Raw genomic sequence first — 17166 nt, forward strand, 5'->3', positions numbered from 1 at the left:
GGGAGGAAATAGCAGGGGCGCTGGCAATAATTTTCAATACCTCTCTGGCCATAGGAGAGGTGCCAGAGGACTGGAGGGCAGCCAGTGTGGTACCATTATTCAAGAAGGGAGGAAGGGATAAACCAGGAACTACAGGCCAGCCAGTCTAACCTCAGTGGCGGGGAAACTATTGGAAGCAATTCTGAGGGACAGAATTAATCTACACTTGGAGAGGCAGGGGTTAATCAAGGACAGTCAGCATGGTTTTGTTAAGGGGAGGTCATGACTGACCAATTTGATTGAATTTTTCGAAGAGGTGGCCAGGTGTGTAGATGAGGGCAATGCATTTGATGTAGTCTACTTGGACTTCAGCAAGGCTTTTGATAAGGTCCTACATGGGAGACTGATAACGATGGTAAGAGCCCATGGGATCCAAGGCAATTTGGCAAATTGGATCCAGAATTGGCCGAGTGGGAGGAAGCAGGCCGTGATGATCAAGGGGTGTTTTTGTGACTGGATGCCTGTGTCCAGTGGGGTTCCACAGTGATCGGTGTTGGGTCACTTGCTGTTTGTGGTATATATAAATGATTTAGACTTGAATGTAGGAGGGTTGATCAGCAAGTTCGCCGGTGACACAAAAATTGGTGGGGTGGTAAATACTGAGGAGGATAGCCTTAGATTACAGGAGGATATGTCAGGAGAGCTGGTCAGATGGGCTGATCATTGGCAATGGAATTTAATCCGGATAAGCGTGAGGTGATGCAATTGGGCAGGGCAAGCAAGGCACGGGAATGCATGATGAATGGTAGGACCCTGGGAAGTACCAAGAATCAGAGGGACCTTGGTATGCATGTCCACCGGTCCCTTAAGGTAGCGGGACATGTAGATAAGGTGGTTAAGAAAGCACATGGGATACTTGCCTTTATTAGCTGAGGCATAAAATATCAGAGCAGGGAGGTTATGCTGGAACTGTATAAATCACTGGTTAGGCCACAGCTAGAGTATTGCGTGCAGTTCTAGAATCCACATTATAGGAAGGATGTGATTGCACTAGAGAGAGTACAGAGGAGATTTACCAGGATGTTGCCTGGGCTGGAGAGTTTTAGTTATGAGGAGAGATTGGATAGACTGGGGTTATTTTCCTTGGAGCAGAGGAGATTGAGAAGGGACATGATTGAGGGACATAGATAAGGTAGACAGGAAGGAACTTTTCCCTTTGGTGGAGGGATCAATAACCAGGCGACAGATTTAAGGTGAGGGGCAGGAGGTTTAGAGGGGATGTGAGGAAGAATTTTTTCACCCAGAGGGTGGTGGGAATCTGGAACTCACTGCCTGAAAGGGTTGTAGAGGCAGAAACCCTCATAACATTTACGAAGTATTTGGATGTGCACTTGCGATGCCATGGCATACAAGGCAATGGGCCTAGTGCTGGAAAATGGGATTAAAATAGTTAGGTACTTGTTTGACCGGCGCAGACTCGATGGACCGAAGGGCCTTTTTCTGTGCTATAGACCTCTATGACTCTATTCTGCTTTTTTCTAATTTTGAACAGCATTTCAGAAAACATAATAATCAAAATATTTAAAGATTTTTAATAAGAAATCAAAATTTACCTGAAGGATGCACTAGTAGTGCCATCACAAGAGATTGGTGATTATATGGAAAGTAGAGCTTCAATGGCATCTGGAGGGAATGTAAAAAAGCAGATTCAAAAAAACAACGATTACTGACTAGATCTATGCACTAAGTATGAAGACAAAGATTATACAGGTTAAATTTGTATTTCAGTACATCTCTCATTAAATAGCCATAATTCCAATGGAAATAGCAAGCCAACAACCAGGCAAATAGAAATAACTGGTATGGTGCAAAAGAAAAGTTCTTTTGAAACTTTAGAGCTAACAAATCAGAAGTATTTACCTCAGAAACTTTACATTGTAAAAACAATATTTAGCTGTGTTGTGTGTATGTTGCACCTAACTTTAATGCGGGCAGCAATGGCTCTGAGAGTGGGCCGGAAGCCCTGGGGCAATCTTGCCTCTGCCATTTCTGGGAGCCCCAGCCTGACTCTGTGTCCATTAGGCAATTAACTGACTGGTGTCAAAGCTCCAGGCCTTTTAAGGATAGAAATTCCATCTCCATGAGCTGCCAACCAATTGGAGGGAAGGCGCCTCCTCAGTCCCAGCAGCGCCACCGGGAGTAGTGAACAAGTGGGACTGCACCCGGCCAGGAGCAGCAACATGGGTGCCGCATTGGAACCCAGGTGAGTGGGATTATGTTTGAAGGGGCCAGTCAGACAGGTATTGGCAAGGCAGAGAGGAGGAGTCATTGGTGACAGTGGACGGGATTCTGCAGGGGTGACTTTTGCCACCGTGGTAGGGGATGGGAGCCTCAGTGGGCCACAGGGTACCCAATTAGAAAAATCCGCCCCAACCCCACCCACCCACCTAAGCCCACAGGGAGATCGTCAGAATGCCAGCAGCGATGGGAAGACGCCTTTAAGATGCCTCTGGGCAGGAAGGCCGTCCTCGACCTTCCCTGCCACTGAGATAATTGCATAGTGTGTGGTACTCTGCCCCCCGCTTTCCCTCACAATTCCACAGCGCCCCGCCTCGCAACCCACTCTCATGAGCCATGTTAAATTCTGTGCACTGCCTCAGTGACTACAAGAAAAAATGATCCTAAGGGATTTAAACTGAAAAACATAAACTAAAATGGCTGCTGTAATACAGAAAACGTTGGTCTTTGTTCTTTATTCAGCGTCAGCCATGGTTCAGTTGGTAGCACACTCAGCTGAGTTGGAAGATTCTGGGTTTGGACTTGATCACAAAAATCAAGACTGCCACTCCAGCGCAGTAGTGAGTGCTGCACTGTCAAAGTCTTTTGGATGAAACATTAAACCCATGACCTATCTGCCCTCTCAAGATGACATAAGAGAACTCATGGCACTCTTTCGAAAAACAGTAGAAAAGTTATCCCCGGTGTCCTGGCCAATACTTATCCATCATTCAAGATCACAAAAACAGATTATCTGGTCATTATCACATTGCTGTTTGTGGAAGCTTACTGTGTGAAACTTTGATGCCATGTTTACTATATTACAAAGATGACCACACTTCAAAAGTACTTCTTTGGCTGTAAAGTTGACTGTGGCACATAGGAAACGTCCAGTGCTCATGTAAAGTGCTATATAAATGCAAGTCTTTTTTTCTTTTCACTTTTGCTACTAAACCAATTATTTATGGAATTTTACAGCATATGAAGTCATCATTGATCCCACTGTGTCTGTCCCAGCTTGGTCCGAGCTACTCAATGACTCGCATTCCCCTACCTTTAATATTTTCTCCCAACTTTCATTGCATTGATTCCTTTCTAGTATATATTAATGACCTGGATTTGGGTATAGGGGGAATCATTTTAAAGTTTTCACATGACAAAACTGACATGTCAAAATAGTAAACAATGAAAAGATAGTAGCAGACTTCAAGGGGACATAGAAAAACTGGTGAAAAGGACAGACACATTGTAGATTAAATTTAATGCTGAGAAGTGTGAAATGATGCAATTTGATAGGAAAAACAAGGAGGCAATAGAACCTAAATGGCACTATTTTAAGGAGGGTGCAAGAACATAGAGATCAGGAGGTTCACATACTTTGAAGGAGGCAGCACAAGTTGATAAGGCTGTTAAAATAAGTCTACAGAATTCATGTGTTAATAAATAGAGGCATAAGAGCATAAAACCAAGGAAGTTATATTAAATTGATAATAATTGCTTTGGCCTCAATTAGAGTGTTGTACTTCCTTTAGGTAGGAAGTAGAACCATAGAAAAGTTACGGTGCAGAAAGAGGCCATTCAGCCCATAGTGTCTGTGCCAGCCAAAAAGAGAAAAAAAGAAACTAGCCACTCAGTTTAATCCCACTTTCCAGAACCTGGTCCGTAGACTTGCAGGTTACAGCACTTTAGGTGCAGATCCAGGTACCTTTTAAATGACTTGAGCATTTCAGCCTCAACCACCAACTTAGGTAGTGAATTCCAGACACCCACAACCCTCTAGATGAAAAAGCTTTTCCTCATGTCCCCTCTAATCCTTCTACCAATCCTTAAATCTATGCCTCCTGGTAATTGACCCCACAGCTAGGGAAACAGGTCTTTCCTGTCTACCCTATCTAGGCCCCTCGTAATTTTGTACACCTCAATTAGGTCACCCCTTAGCCTCCTCTCTTCTAAGGAAAACAACCCTAGTCTATTCAAATAAGATAAAAGCAAAAAACTATGGATGCTGGAAATCCAAAACAAAAACACCTGGAAAAACTCAGCAGGTCTGGCAGCATCTGCGGAGAGGAACACAGTTAACGTTTCAAGTCCGAATGACCCTTCAACAGAACTAAGTAAAAATAGAAGAGAGGTGAAATATAAGTTGGTTTAAGCGGGTGGGGGGGGGCAAGTTGAGCTGGATAGAGGGCCAGTGATAGGTGGAGATAACCAAAAGATGTCACAGAGAAAAGGACAAAGAGGTGTTGAAGGTGGTGATATTATCTAAGGAATGTGCTAATTAAGGGTAGAAAGCAGGACAAGCAAGGTACAGATAGCCCTAGTGGGGGTGGGGTGAAGGAATCGAAAAAGGCTAAAAGGTAGAGATAAAACAGTGGATGGAAATACATTTAAAAATAATGGAAATAGGTGGGAAAAGAAAAATCTATATAAATTATTGGAAAAAAAGGGGGGGGGGATCGGAAAGGGGGTGGGGATGGAGGAGAGAGTTCATGATCTAAAATTGTTGAACTCAATATTCAGTCCAGAAGGCTGTAGGCAGGTCAAGAAGAATGAAGGGGGATTGTTTACCTTTGTTACAGTCACATAGGATGTCATTTATAACCTGTAAGAGCTGTTTCAGTTCTGTGGCGGAGCGGAAATCTGTTTGCAGAAATTCAAACATGGAGTTGCTGGAAAGATGGGCATGGATTTGGGAGGTGACAACACTTTGAGAGGAAAGGGGAATTGATAATGGGACGGTAGTTTGCAAGGGCAGAGTGGTCAAGTGTTTTTTATCAGGAGGCGCAAGAATGGCAGATTTGATGACAAGGGGGACAATTGATATTTATGTTGATATAATGATATCAAATACAATATTTGAGGAGAAACAGCTGTTACCAATAACAGCTAGCATGAGCCAACAGTTTGGTGGGGAAAGGTTGAGGAGAAGAGGTGTATCTCAGAGCCATGATAAGCTTGAACAGGGCAGGAGGGAAACAGGAGAGAAACTAATAGAAGATGCAAGTTCAGGATCCAGTAACATAAATAATGACCATGACGACTGGACTGAAGTATCAGAGATCTTATAGACTCCTTAAAGCAAGGGATTTTGAATTTATGAATGCTGTCTGTAACTCAACTCATAAATTGCTTTCAAAAGCAAGCTGCTCTTTTCAATTAGAAACTGAAGAACTCACCTGAGGTTGCACCTGTAGCAGTGCTTGAACAAAACACTGTGTAAACACTTGTATAATGGTAATAATTTTAGGATGCCCATCAGAATCTAGTAGGGTGGCCCTTACAGTTTAAAGAAACAAAAAAAGCACAATTAGCATACATTACTGCCAATCATCCAGTGTTAAACAATGCATTCATGCAAAACAAAATATCTGTTTGTATCTAGGGCTATCTGATCATGCTGATCAAGGGTAATAATATCTCACTGTAATTCATACAGCTGGCTGCTCTTTAAATTCAGCTGCTTACATCTTGAGACAAGGAATCTTCTCAAATCCTGCCTTTTTTTAATCATGTGCACTCTTGGTGCAAGTTTTACAATAGAATTGAAAGAGTGAATTTCCAACGTTTAGTATGTTTCAAATCAAAATTCACTTCCTTTTGGCAAATAAGTGCATTTTACATGTTTTTCTAACTAATTTAACTCAATACAGATTATTCAGTATGACAAGTACATTGTGCTTCTTTGCATTAGATTGCATGAAAGCAACAAACAGCTGTGCAGCTGAAAACTAACTGTTCACTCTCTTTATAACAAACCATGTAGTGAATCATACTTATCCAGACATCTGTTCTATCTTTATCCTGATAATTTGGTTGGATCATTCATCTTTTTAATATTATAGACATGAGAATATACAATAGTGCCAAAGATAAAATGATAGGCCTTTCAGGGTGCCCTCATTTCTTCTGCTATGTACAGTTATGAATATAAATCACACAGTAAAATCAACACCTTCTCCCCATCATCATTTAGCAATATAAAGCTTGCACTATATCATGGGGGGAGGCGGTGGCATAATGGTATTCACTGGACTGGTAATCCAGAGATGCAGGGGACCTGGGTTCAAATCCCATCATGGCAGTATTTGAATTCAACAAAAATCTGGAATTATAAGTATAACAATGACCATGAATCGATTATCGTAAACACCAAACTGTCACAAATGTCTTTTAGGTAAGGAAATCTGCCATCCTCACCCGTGACTCTTAAATATCCTCTGAAATGGTACCAAACCACTAAAAAGCCAATAAAAAGGAATGAAACCTGGCATCGACCTGGGCACCAGAAACGACAATGGCAAACTCAGCCCTGGCTCGCAGTCTAATCATAGGCACCGTTGATAGGTGGCGGCACAGTGGTATACAGTCATTACATAGTGTTGGGAGGGAGTTGCCCTGGGAGTCCTCAACATTGTCTCCGGACCCCATGAAACCACCTACAACCCGCCCCCAGGAAACCTCCGCCTGATTACCATGTACGTGCCACACCCCCCTCAGCTGATTGATCAGTACTCCTCCATGTTGAACACCACTTGGAGGAAGCACTGAGGGTGGCAAGGGCGCAGAATGTATTCTGGGTGGGGGACTTCAATGTCCATCCTCTAATTCCATCAAGGCTCAGCCAGACCGAGCTGGGTCTGCAGCAGGTGGTGAGGGAACCAACAAGTGGAAAAAACATACTTGACCTGATATACACCAACCTGCCTGCCACAGATGCATCTGTCCACAACATTATCGGTAGGAGTGACCACTGCACAGTCCTTGTGGAGATAAAGTGCCATCTTCACATTGAGGATATCCTTCATTGTATTGTGTCGCACTACCACCGTGCTAAATGGGATAGATTTCAAAAAGATCTAGCAACTCAAGACTGGGCATCCATGAGGCGCTGTGGGCCATCAGCAGCAGCAGAATTGTACTCAACCACAATCTGTAACCTCATGGCCCGGCATACCCCCCACTCTACCATTACAACCAAGCCAGGGGATCAACCCTGGTTCAATGAAGAGTGCAGGGGGGTATGCCAAGAGCAGCACCAGAAATAGCTAAAAATAAGGTGTCAATCTGGTGACAACACAGGACTACTTGCGTGCCAAACACCACAAGACAGAGCTAAGCGATTCCACAACCAACGGATCAGGCCTAAGTTCTGCAATCCTGCCACAACCAGTTGTGAATGGTAGTGGACAATTAAACTGGAGGAGGAGGCTCCAAAAATATTCCCATTGTCAATGATGGAGGAGCCCAGTACATCAGTGTAAAAGATAAAGCTTAAGCATTCACAACAATCTTCCACTAGAAGTGCCGAGTGGATGATCCATCTCGGCCTCCTCCCAAGGTACCCAGCGTCATAGATGCCAACCTTCAGCCAATTCAATTCACTCCACGTAATATCAAGAAATGGCTAATGGCACTGGATACTGCAACTGTTATGGGCCCTGACAATATTCCGGCAATAATAGTGAAGAGTTTTGCTCCAGGACTTGCTGCCCCCCTAGGCAAGCTGTTCCAATACAGCTACAACAGTTGCATCCACCTGGCAATGTGGAAAATTGCCCAGGTATGTCCTGTACACAAAAAGCATGACAAATCCAACCAGGCCAATTACCACCCCATTTGCCTACTCTCGATCATCAATGATGGAAGGGGTCATCAACAGTGCTATAAAGCGGCACTTTCTTAGCAATAACCTGCTTACTGATGCCCAGTTTGGGTTCCGCCAGGGTCACTCAGCTTCTGACCTCATTACAGCCTTTGTTCAAACATGGACAAAAGAGCTGAACTCCAGATGTGAGGTGAGAGTGACTGCCCTTGTCACCAAGGCCACATTTGACCGAGTGTTTCATCAAGGAACTCTAGCGAAACTAGAGTCAATGGGAATCAGGGGGAAAACTCTCCACTAGTTGGGGTCATACCTAGCACAAAGGAAGATGGTTGTGGTTCTTGGAGGTCAATCATCTCAGTTTGAGGACATACTGCAGAAGTTCCTCAGTGCCCTAGGCCAAACCATCTTCAGCTGCTTCATCAATGGCCTTCCTTCCATCATGAGGTCAGAAGTAAGGATGTTCGCTGATGATTGCATAATGTTTAGCACCATTCGCAACTCCTCAGATACTGAAGCGGTCCATGCAGCAGGACCTGGACAATATCCAGGCTTGGGCTGACAAGTGGCAAGTAACATTCGTGCCACACAAGCACCAGGCAATGGCCATTGCCAACAATAAAGAATCTAACCATCACCCCTTGACATTCAATGGCATTACCATCACTGAATCCTCCATGATCAACATCCTGGGAGCTACCCCATTGACCAGAAACTGAACTGGGCTAGCCATGTAAATACTGTGGTTATAAGAGCAGGTCAGAGGCTAGAAATCCTGCGACGAGTAACTCAGCTCCTGACTCCCCAAAGCCTGTCCATCATCTACAAGGCACAAGTCAGGAGTGTGATGGAATACTCTCCACTTGCCTGGATGAGTGCAGCTCCAACAACACTCAAGAAGCTTGACACCATCCAGGAAAAAGCTTGATTGGCACCAAATCCACAAACATTCATTTCCTCCGCCTCTGACGAACAGTGGCAGCAGTGTGTACCATCTACCAAATGCACGGCAGAATCTCAGCAAGGCTCCTTAGGCAGCGCCTTCCAAACTGATGACCACTGCCATCTAGAAGGATAAGGGTAGCAGATACATGGGAACTCCACCACCTGGAAGTTCCCCTCCAACCACACACCATCCTGACTTGGAATTATATCGCTGTTCCTACACTGTTGCTGGGTCAAAAGCCTGGAACTCCCTCCCTAACAGCACTTTGGGCATACCTACGCCACAGGGACTGCTGCAGTTCAAGAAGGCAGCTCACCATCACTTTCGCGAGGGCAATTAGGGATGGGCGTTAAATGCTAGCCTAGTCAGCGATGCCCACATCTCATGAATGAATTTAAAAAATACAAATTAATTTAAGCGTTAATGGAAAGGCAAAATAGTGCAGATGGTAGAAATCCAAAATAAGAACAGGAAATGCCAGGAACACTCAGCAAGTCTGGCAGCAACTGTGAAAAGAGAAACAGAATTAATATTTCAAGTCTGTGACCTCTCATTGTGATTAATCATATTTATTAACAACTATATTTTAAAACTTACACCAAGAGCTACACATAAAGTAATAGGTAAATAGTTTCTTTTGTGGTGTGAAACTGTCTGTCTTCTACTCTTGTATGAACTATTTAAAATAAAACACACAAGCAGCAGCACGTTTTCTTTTTAAAGTGGCTGCAATCCTTTATGTGTTTCAAAAGGATGGAGTACTCTTTTCAATTGGCACTTCATTTTTTGCAAGACTTGCTACATAATAAAGATTTTTTTTCTTTATTGTTTCATGGGATGTGGGCCTTGCTGGCAAGGGCCTTCTCAGGGGCAATTAGGGATGGCCAATAAATGCTGGCCTAGCCAGCGTCGCCCACATCTCAGGAAAGAATAAAAAAAATTGTTGCCTATTCCTAATTGCCCTTGAACCGAGTGGCTTGCTTGGCCATTTCAGAGAGCAGTTAAGAGTCAACCACGTTGCTGTGGGTCTAGACTCACATGTGGGCCAGACCAAGTAAGGATGGCAGATTTCCTTCCTAAAGGGCATTAGTGAACAAGATTTTTTTTACGACAATTGATAATAGCTTCATTTATTACTGAGACTACTTTCAGACCCTGATTTTATTAATTGAAATTAAATTCCACTGGCTGTCATGGTGGGCTCATAGACTCAGACATCTACAGCACAGGAGGCCATTCGGCCCATCGTGTCCACTCCGATCAACAAATATCTGACTACACTAATCCCATTTTCCAGCACTTGGTCCATAGCCCTGGAGGCTATGGCAATGCAAGAAATATCTAAATACTTTTTAAATGTTACAAGTTTCTGACTCAACCAACCTTTCAGGCAGTGAGTTCCAGACTCCCACCATTCTCTGTGTGAAAGAATTTCTCCTCAACTCCCCTCTTATCCTTCTACCTCTTACCTTAAATCTATGTCCCCTGGTTATTGACACCTCTACTAATGGAAAAAGTGCCTTCCTATCCACTCTATCTATGCCCTTCATAATCTTATACACTTCTATCAGGTTCCCCCCTCAACCTTCGTTGCTCCAAGGAAAACAACCCCAGCCTATCCAATCTTTCCTCAAATCTCAGACCCTCCAGCCCAGGCAGCATCGTGGTAAATCTCCTCTGCACCCTCTCCAGTGCAAACACATCCTTCCTATAATGTGGTGACCAGAACTGCACGCAGTATTCCAGTTGTGGCCTAACCAGCGTTTTATATAGTTCCAGCATAACACCCTGGTCTTGTATTCTATGCCTCAGCTAATAAAGGCAAGTACCATATGCCTTCTTAACCACCTTATCTACCTGCTCTGCTACCTTCAGGAATTTATGAATATGCACACCAAGGTCCCTCTGATCTTCAGTACTTTCCAGGGTCCCACCATTCATAGTGTAATCCCTTGCGTTATTAGCCCTCCCCAAGTGCATTACCTCACGCTTTTCCGGGTTAAATTCCATTTACCACTGCTCTGCCCACCTGACCAGTCCATTGATATCCTCCTGCAGTTTACGGTTATCCTCCTCACTATTTACCACCCTACCAATTTTCGTGTCATCCGCGAACTTCTTAACTGTACCCCTTACATTTAAGTCCAAATCATTTAAGTATACCACAAACAGCAAAGGCCCCAGCACCGAGCCCTGTGGAACCCCACTTAAAACAGGGTTCCAGTCACAGAAACATCCCTCTACCATCACCCTCTGCTTCCTGCCTCTCAGCCAATTTTGGATCCAACATGCCACTTTGCCTTGGATCCCATGGGCCCTTACTTTCTTGGCAGTCTGCCATAAGAGACCTTATCAAAAGCCTTGCTAAAGTCCATGTAGACCACATCAAATGCATTACACTCATCAACACCCCTGGCTACCTCCTTAAAAAATTTGATCAAATTTGTCAAACATGACCTTCCCTTAACAAATCCATGCTGACTATCCCCGATTAATCTGTGTCTCTCCAAGTGCAGATATATTGTCCCTCAGAATTCTTTCTAGTAACTTCCCCACCACTGAGGTCAGACTGACTGGCCTGTAATTTCCTGGTCTGTCCCTTCCTCCCTTTTTTAATAATGGGACAACATTAGTAGTCCTCCAATCCTCTGGCACCTCACATGTAGCCAGATTGAATTTGAAAATTACTGCCAGGGCCCCTGATATCTCTTCCCTTGCCTCCTTCAACAGCCTGGGATACATCTCATCCAGGCCTGTGGATTTATCCACTTTTAAGGCCACTAAACCCACTAGTACCTCTTCTCTCTCTTTGTTAATTTCCTCTAACATTTCACAGTCCTCCACCCTGATGTCTATATCTGTGCTGTCCTTTTCCACTGTGAAGGCCGGCGCAAAGTATTCATTCAGGACTATACCCACGACTTCTGGGTCCACAAACAAATTACCTCTATGGTCCCTAATTGGCCCTACTCTTTCCCTAGTTATTCTCTTGCTCTTTGGGTATTTAAAAAAACCCCTTTGGGTTTTTCTTTATTCTTTGTTCCTTTTCCCACCAATGTTTTTTTCATACATTCTCTTAGCTTTCCAAATTTCCTTAGGTTCCCCTCTGCACTTCTTATACTCCTCTAAGGACTTTGCCGTACTGAGTCCTCAGTATCTGCCTTAAGCTTCTCTTTTTTTCTTAATCCTAACTTTTATGTCCCTTGATTTCCAGGGTTCTCCAGACTTGGTCCTCCCCTTTGTCTTTATGGAAACATATTTGCCCTGTACTCTTGCTATTTCCTCTTTGAATGCCTCCCACTGCTCTGACACAGTTTTATCTGCAAGTAGCTGCTCCCAGTCCATTTGGGCCAAATTGCATCTCTTTGAGCCCATCTCTTTGGGATTTGAACCCACACCCTCAGAGCATTAGCCTGGGTCTCTGATTACTACTTCAGTGACATTAACGCTACATCACTGTCTGATAATAAATTAAAGCCAAGTAACGATGAAGAGATAGTGCTAGAGCACAGAGGTACATAATTTAAAACCATATTTCCAGAAAGGACCAATGACAAATCTCAATACAAGTTAAGATAAAATGGAAACTGTATTGATTCTAACTTACTAGCATTATATGTGATTATTCTGTGTTTTGGGCACTAGATGGTAATTTTAGTGCTAGACTGCCTTGCAAGCCCAGCTACCCGTGCAAAGTGAAGAGTTAAATCTCTGATATATGCAAATACTCAGCACAGTTGGTGTAAAGATGGCATTAATATGCTGAAAATAATAAAAGCATGGCTTGTTATGACCAGCACTAAACAACTTAACTGATTTCTTCTCCACCGATGCTGCCAGACCTGCTGAGTTTTTCCAGGTAATTCTGTTTTTACTTTTGTTTATTACCACTGTTATGTAACATTTCTATTCCAATTGAAGTTTATTTTTAAAGTGGATAATTATTTGATATTATTGGTTGAGTTTCGTTTCTCAGATTCTTTCTGTACACAGTGATGCACCTATCATACTACTACATTTTATGCTCCAAATATTTCTTCTTGCCATTCACCTATTATTCTGGGTTTATCTCAGGATTCATTGGCTTCTTACTCCAGAAGAGATCTTGCTGAAGACAATGGTCTTTTGTTCAAAATGCCTTTATTTACATAGTAACTATTTACAAAGGTTAAATAAGACTGAAACATAGCTGAAGAGACGGAGATGCTTCACCCTCCTCTCAGTGAGTGACATTGCTCCTTATGCATATGCTCAATAGCTATCATTAAGTTAACCCTTTACTCTACAGCCCACCGAAAGAACAGAAATATAGCATCAAAACCTTTTTAATTAAGTTTAACCTATATTTTATATAATTCTCTAGTTGCAGATGACGAATTAGTTCTGAGGAGTACATGCTTCAAACTAGACTTAGCTATTTTTTAAAAAATTCATTCATGGGATGTGGGCTTCGCTGGCTGGGCCAGCATTTATTGCTCATCGTAGTTGCCCTTGAGAATGTGGTGAGCTGCCTTGAACTGCTGCAGTCCATGTGGTGTGGGTACACCCACAGTGCTGTTAGGAGGAGAGTTCGAGGATTTTGAGCCAGCGACAGTGAATGAACAGCGATATATTTCCAAGTCAGGATGGTGAGTGACTTGGAGGAGAACTTCTAGGTGGTGGTGTTCCCATCTATCTGCTGCCCTTGTCATTCCAGATGGTAGCAGTTGTGGGTTTGGAAGGTGCTGTCGAAGGAGCCTTGGTGAATTCCTGCAGTGCGTCTTGTAGATGGTACACACTGCTGCTACCGTGAGTCGGTGGTGGAGGGAGTAAATGTTTGTGAATGTGGTGCCAATCAAGCAGGCTGCTTTGTCCTGGGTGGTGCCAAGCTTCTTGAGTGTTGTGGGAGCTGTACTCGTCCAGGCAAGTGGGGAGTATTCCATCACATTCCTGACTTGTGCCTTGTAGAACGTGGACAGGCTTTGGGGAGTCAGGAGGCGAGTTACTCGTCACATTATTCCTAGCTTCTGACCTGCTCTTGTAGCCACAGTATTTATATTATCAGTCCAGTTCAGTGTCTAGTCAATGTAATCTGGATGTTGATAGTGGAGGATTCAATGATGGTAATGCCATTGAACATCAAGGGGTGATGGTTAGATTCTCTTTTGTTGGAGATGGTCATTGCCTGACATTTGTATGGTGCGAACGTTACTTGCAGTGTTAATGATACCAGCCATGAAACAATTGTTCCTTTATAAAATAATGGATAAGGTCCCCAATTAAGTTATATAATGTGCTCCATTGAAATCTATCACCATGATCCAAATGGCAACTTTGACTTTGATGGTAGCACAATATAATAAAGACAGCAGTGCAACTTGTTTTAAGATACTGATCAACCTAGAGAGATTGGTTCTGCTGGTACAAATAAAAGCTGAGGCTACAATATAAACATGGGCAGAATTTAATTCTTCCCCACCCCTACCCAGAGTTGAGCTCAAAGAGGGGTGGGGGAGGCGCTGTTTAATTAGGTGGGGAGGTGCAGGGTGGAGACCTTTCCATCTTCCTGATTCCTTTTGATCAAGTCCTGGACAGAAAGGGTCGAGGACGGCCTTCCTAAGGAAAGTCAATTGAGGCCCTTAAAGTGACCACTTAAGGGCCTCATCCCACTACCACTCATATTCAACTAGCCCACGGATGAAGTGCCCCACCTACCATTAAAACTAACTCCACTCCTGACCCAAACACTAGGGCTTCCCCCGACTGGCCCGGTGAGCCTGCCTTACCTACCTCCACTCCAGGCTCCAGCAATGATCCTGAAGCATAGGCCTATTACAGCACCCCTCCCAGTGGCATGGGCAGTACTGGAGAGCTGATGGTCTCTGACTGACTGGCAGCTCCCTGGGGGTGCAGTGGGGGATGGAGGGGCAGCTGTGGATGGTGGGGACTTCCATTGTGAAGATGCCAAGGACCTCGCTGTTAATCAGATAGGTTCCTGATTGACACTAAATCAGATCCAGGGCAGCCATGTGGCCGTGGATGGGTTGCCACTGGCTCTCGAGCTGGTGAACGGCTGGGAGCATTAGATTCCACCCCATGTTTTCTCTGGCCATGTCAAATGACAAGTGTGATTCATTGTTTCCTGGCTAACCTGTGGCAGTCGAGATCTCTTTGGATCGACAGATCAAACTCAGATTTCAAGTAATAAAAGCAGAAAATGCTAGAAATATTCAGCTGGTCAGTCAGCATCTTGTGGTGAGAGAAACAGAGTGAACATTTCAGGTCACTAGATGAAATTGCCCAGCCTCTCGAAGGTGGTCAGGATGGGTTCCAGGCTCTGCATCAAGCCATTGAGCCAAACTGGAGGCACAATCTTCCATTCCACTGGTCATAACCTATAAGCCTTGAGGCAGGCTTTCCACTGAACCAAGCATATTACCATAGATCGCAGTGTATAAGTCAACCTTTAAAGCCTCCAAAAATCCTTCAAAAAACAGGGGTTGACTTATATGCCAAATACAAAATGTGAACTGCCGGTGTGTGTGGTCACCATTTTGAAATGTTAAAAAAAGAACTGGTAATTCATATTAATGTGGCACGGTTTATTGAATGAATTAATACCTCAAAGCTGCCTTCAACCACAATCAAAGCTTATTAAACCTGTCTTTGACATCCGATGCAATGAGTACATCAAATTCATAGAGTCACTTTGGCTGTTGCATCATCGTAAGGATCTCACTCTGAATCAGATGTAGCGCTTTCGGTTTTATAACCCTTCCTCTTCATCCATTGAATTGGGTATTCCACATTTTTTGAATGATCTGATGACAGTTTGTGCATTAATAGCATCCCACGAAATGATGATGAAACCACATAAAACATCAAGTGGGGCAGCACGCATATTTCCACTCTTGTGAAGGTTTCTTCTTTGTCAACATCCACCTATTCCATTCAGTGCCAACATGATCCTTGAATGGCATGTTGAGGCACACATCCAAAGGTTGAACTATGGATGTTAGACTCCTGGTATAACTACAATGTTATTTCTTCACAGACACCTCTTGATCTCATCGGTTATATGGGGTCTACACATGTCTCACATTAATAAGCTGCATTCTTTGTGTGGACCACTGGGATGTCTATTCCACACATTATCGATCCACAACTTCACTCTATCCTCATCCATCCATTGCACAAAAACTCCTACAGGGAACTTGGTGTTTGGCATGATTCTACACTTGAAAATTAGCATTGGCTTTAATTTTGTTCCATCGGCCATGCAGGCTAGTACCATTGTGAATTGTGCCATCTTGTGTCCTGTGGTTTTCACTGGAACTGTTTTTTCAAAACCTTTCCATTCCACAATTTGGTTGCTGGGCACATCAAAATTCATGGGTGTTTAATCCATGTTGCCAATGTGACATAATGGACATTCATGTTTTTGCTGTGATCTGATGATGAATCGTTGGAAACTAGTCATTTTGGCATCGAGATCTTTGGTAGTCTCTGAGCGATGATGCAACACTAGACATTTTTGTTCCATAAAGCAGCTACAAAAACTTAACTTGCTCTGAAATCTTTAACTGGACTTAGGGTTTAATTTAGTCCACTTAAATATACATATACAGACTGCATTTCTGGTGACAATGAAACTATTCTGACAATTTGCGAGGGCCCATTCCGATACATGCTTCTCAAGTTCAGGTCAGTGGCTGGTCCCTGTTCTCATGGCGCATTTAGTCTTGGGAAAATTCTTCAGGGGGATTCCTTCTTTCATTCTCACACCAGTTTTTCACTAACATCAAATACCCTCAATACAGCAGTTATTGGACAAGTTAGCAAATGTTACGACTTTTGGCTTGAAACCAGTTCTATACTTCATTTGTTTTGTTGGAAGACTCATTTTTATATATAGATTGACATGTGCGGTCTGCTCTGTGTGGGCATTTCTTAAACTCCCATGTATCACCTGCTTGATCTTTTACACCCAGTTATAAGGTATCAGTAAATAAAATATGCATTTGTGGGGTGAAAAATTGAGGCCGACTACTAATATGAGTATAGCATGTTGTGGCTGAAAAGAGGGTCAATTTATACACTGAGTTGACTTATACACCATAATCTATGTATTTGTCAAGAAAAGCAGCCTTCTTCTGAAGCTTATCTACATGGTCATTATCTGAGTCCTCCATAGCAAAAGTAGTCTGTGAATTTGCCCTCCAGCAAAGCGGTGCTTGTGGTCTACTTTCCAACTGGTGTGGCTGTTGTCCACTTGTGTTGGCCTGCACCAGTGAGGACCCGCACTCTAAGCTAGCCTCTAGGTTCCACATGCTTTAAGTCTCTGAGCTGGTATCTGCAACAGTGACAGCAAATGATGCAGTGC

General features: G+C 43.4%; 1 protein-coding gene across 6 annotated transcripts in view; it reads right to left on the reverse strand.

The window, feature by feature from the left end:
• The window catches only part of fancc (FA complementation group C), a 238349-nt gene that overhangs the window by 46123 nt on the left and 175060 nt on the right, over positions 1-17166 (reverse strand). For all 6 annotated transcript variants that reach the window (XM_078568327.1, XM_078568308.1, XM_078568290.1 and 3 more), the window contains 2 exons: positions 5433-5532; positions 1593-1662 (listed from right to left, as the gene is read on the reverse strand). In XM_078568327.1, coding sequence (XP_078424453.1) covers positions 1593-1662; positions 5433-5532 — 170 coding nt within the window. The remainder of the gene's footprint in view (positions 1-1592; positions 1663-5432; positions 5533-17166) is intronic.

This window comes from Cetorhinus maximus, chromosome 2 (assembly GCF_964194155.1).
Source record: "Cetorhinus maximus chromosome 2, sCetMax3.hap1.1, whole genome shotgun sequence".
Classification (NCBI taxonomy): domain Eukaryota; kingdom Metazoa; phylum Chordata; class Chondrichthyes; order Lamniformes; family Cetorhinidae; genus Cetorhinus; species Cetorhinus maximus.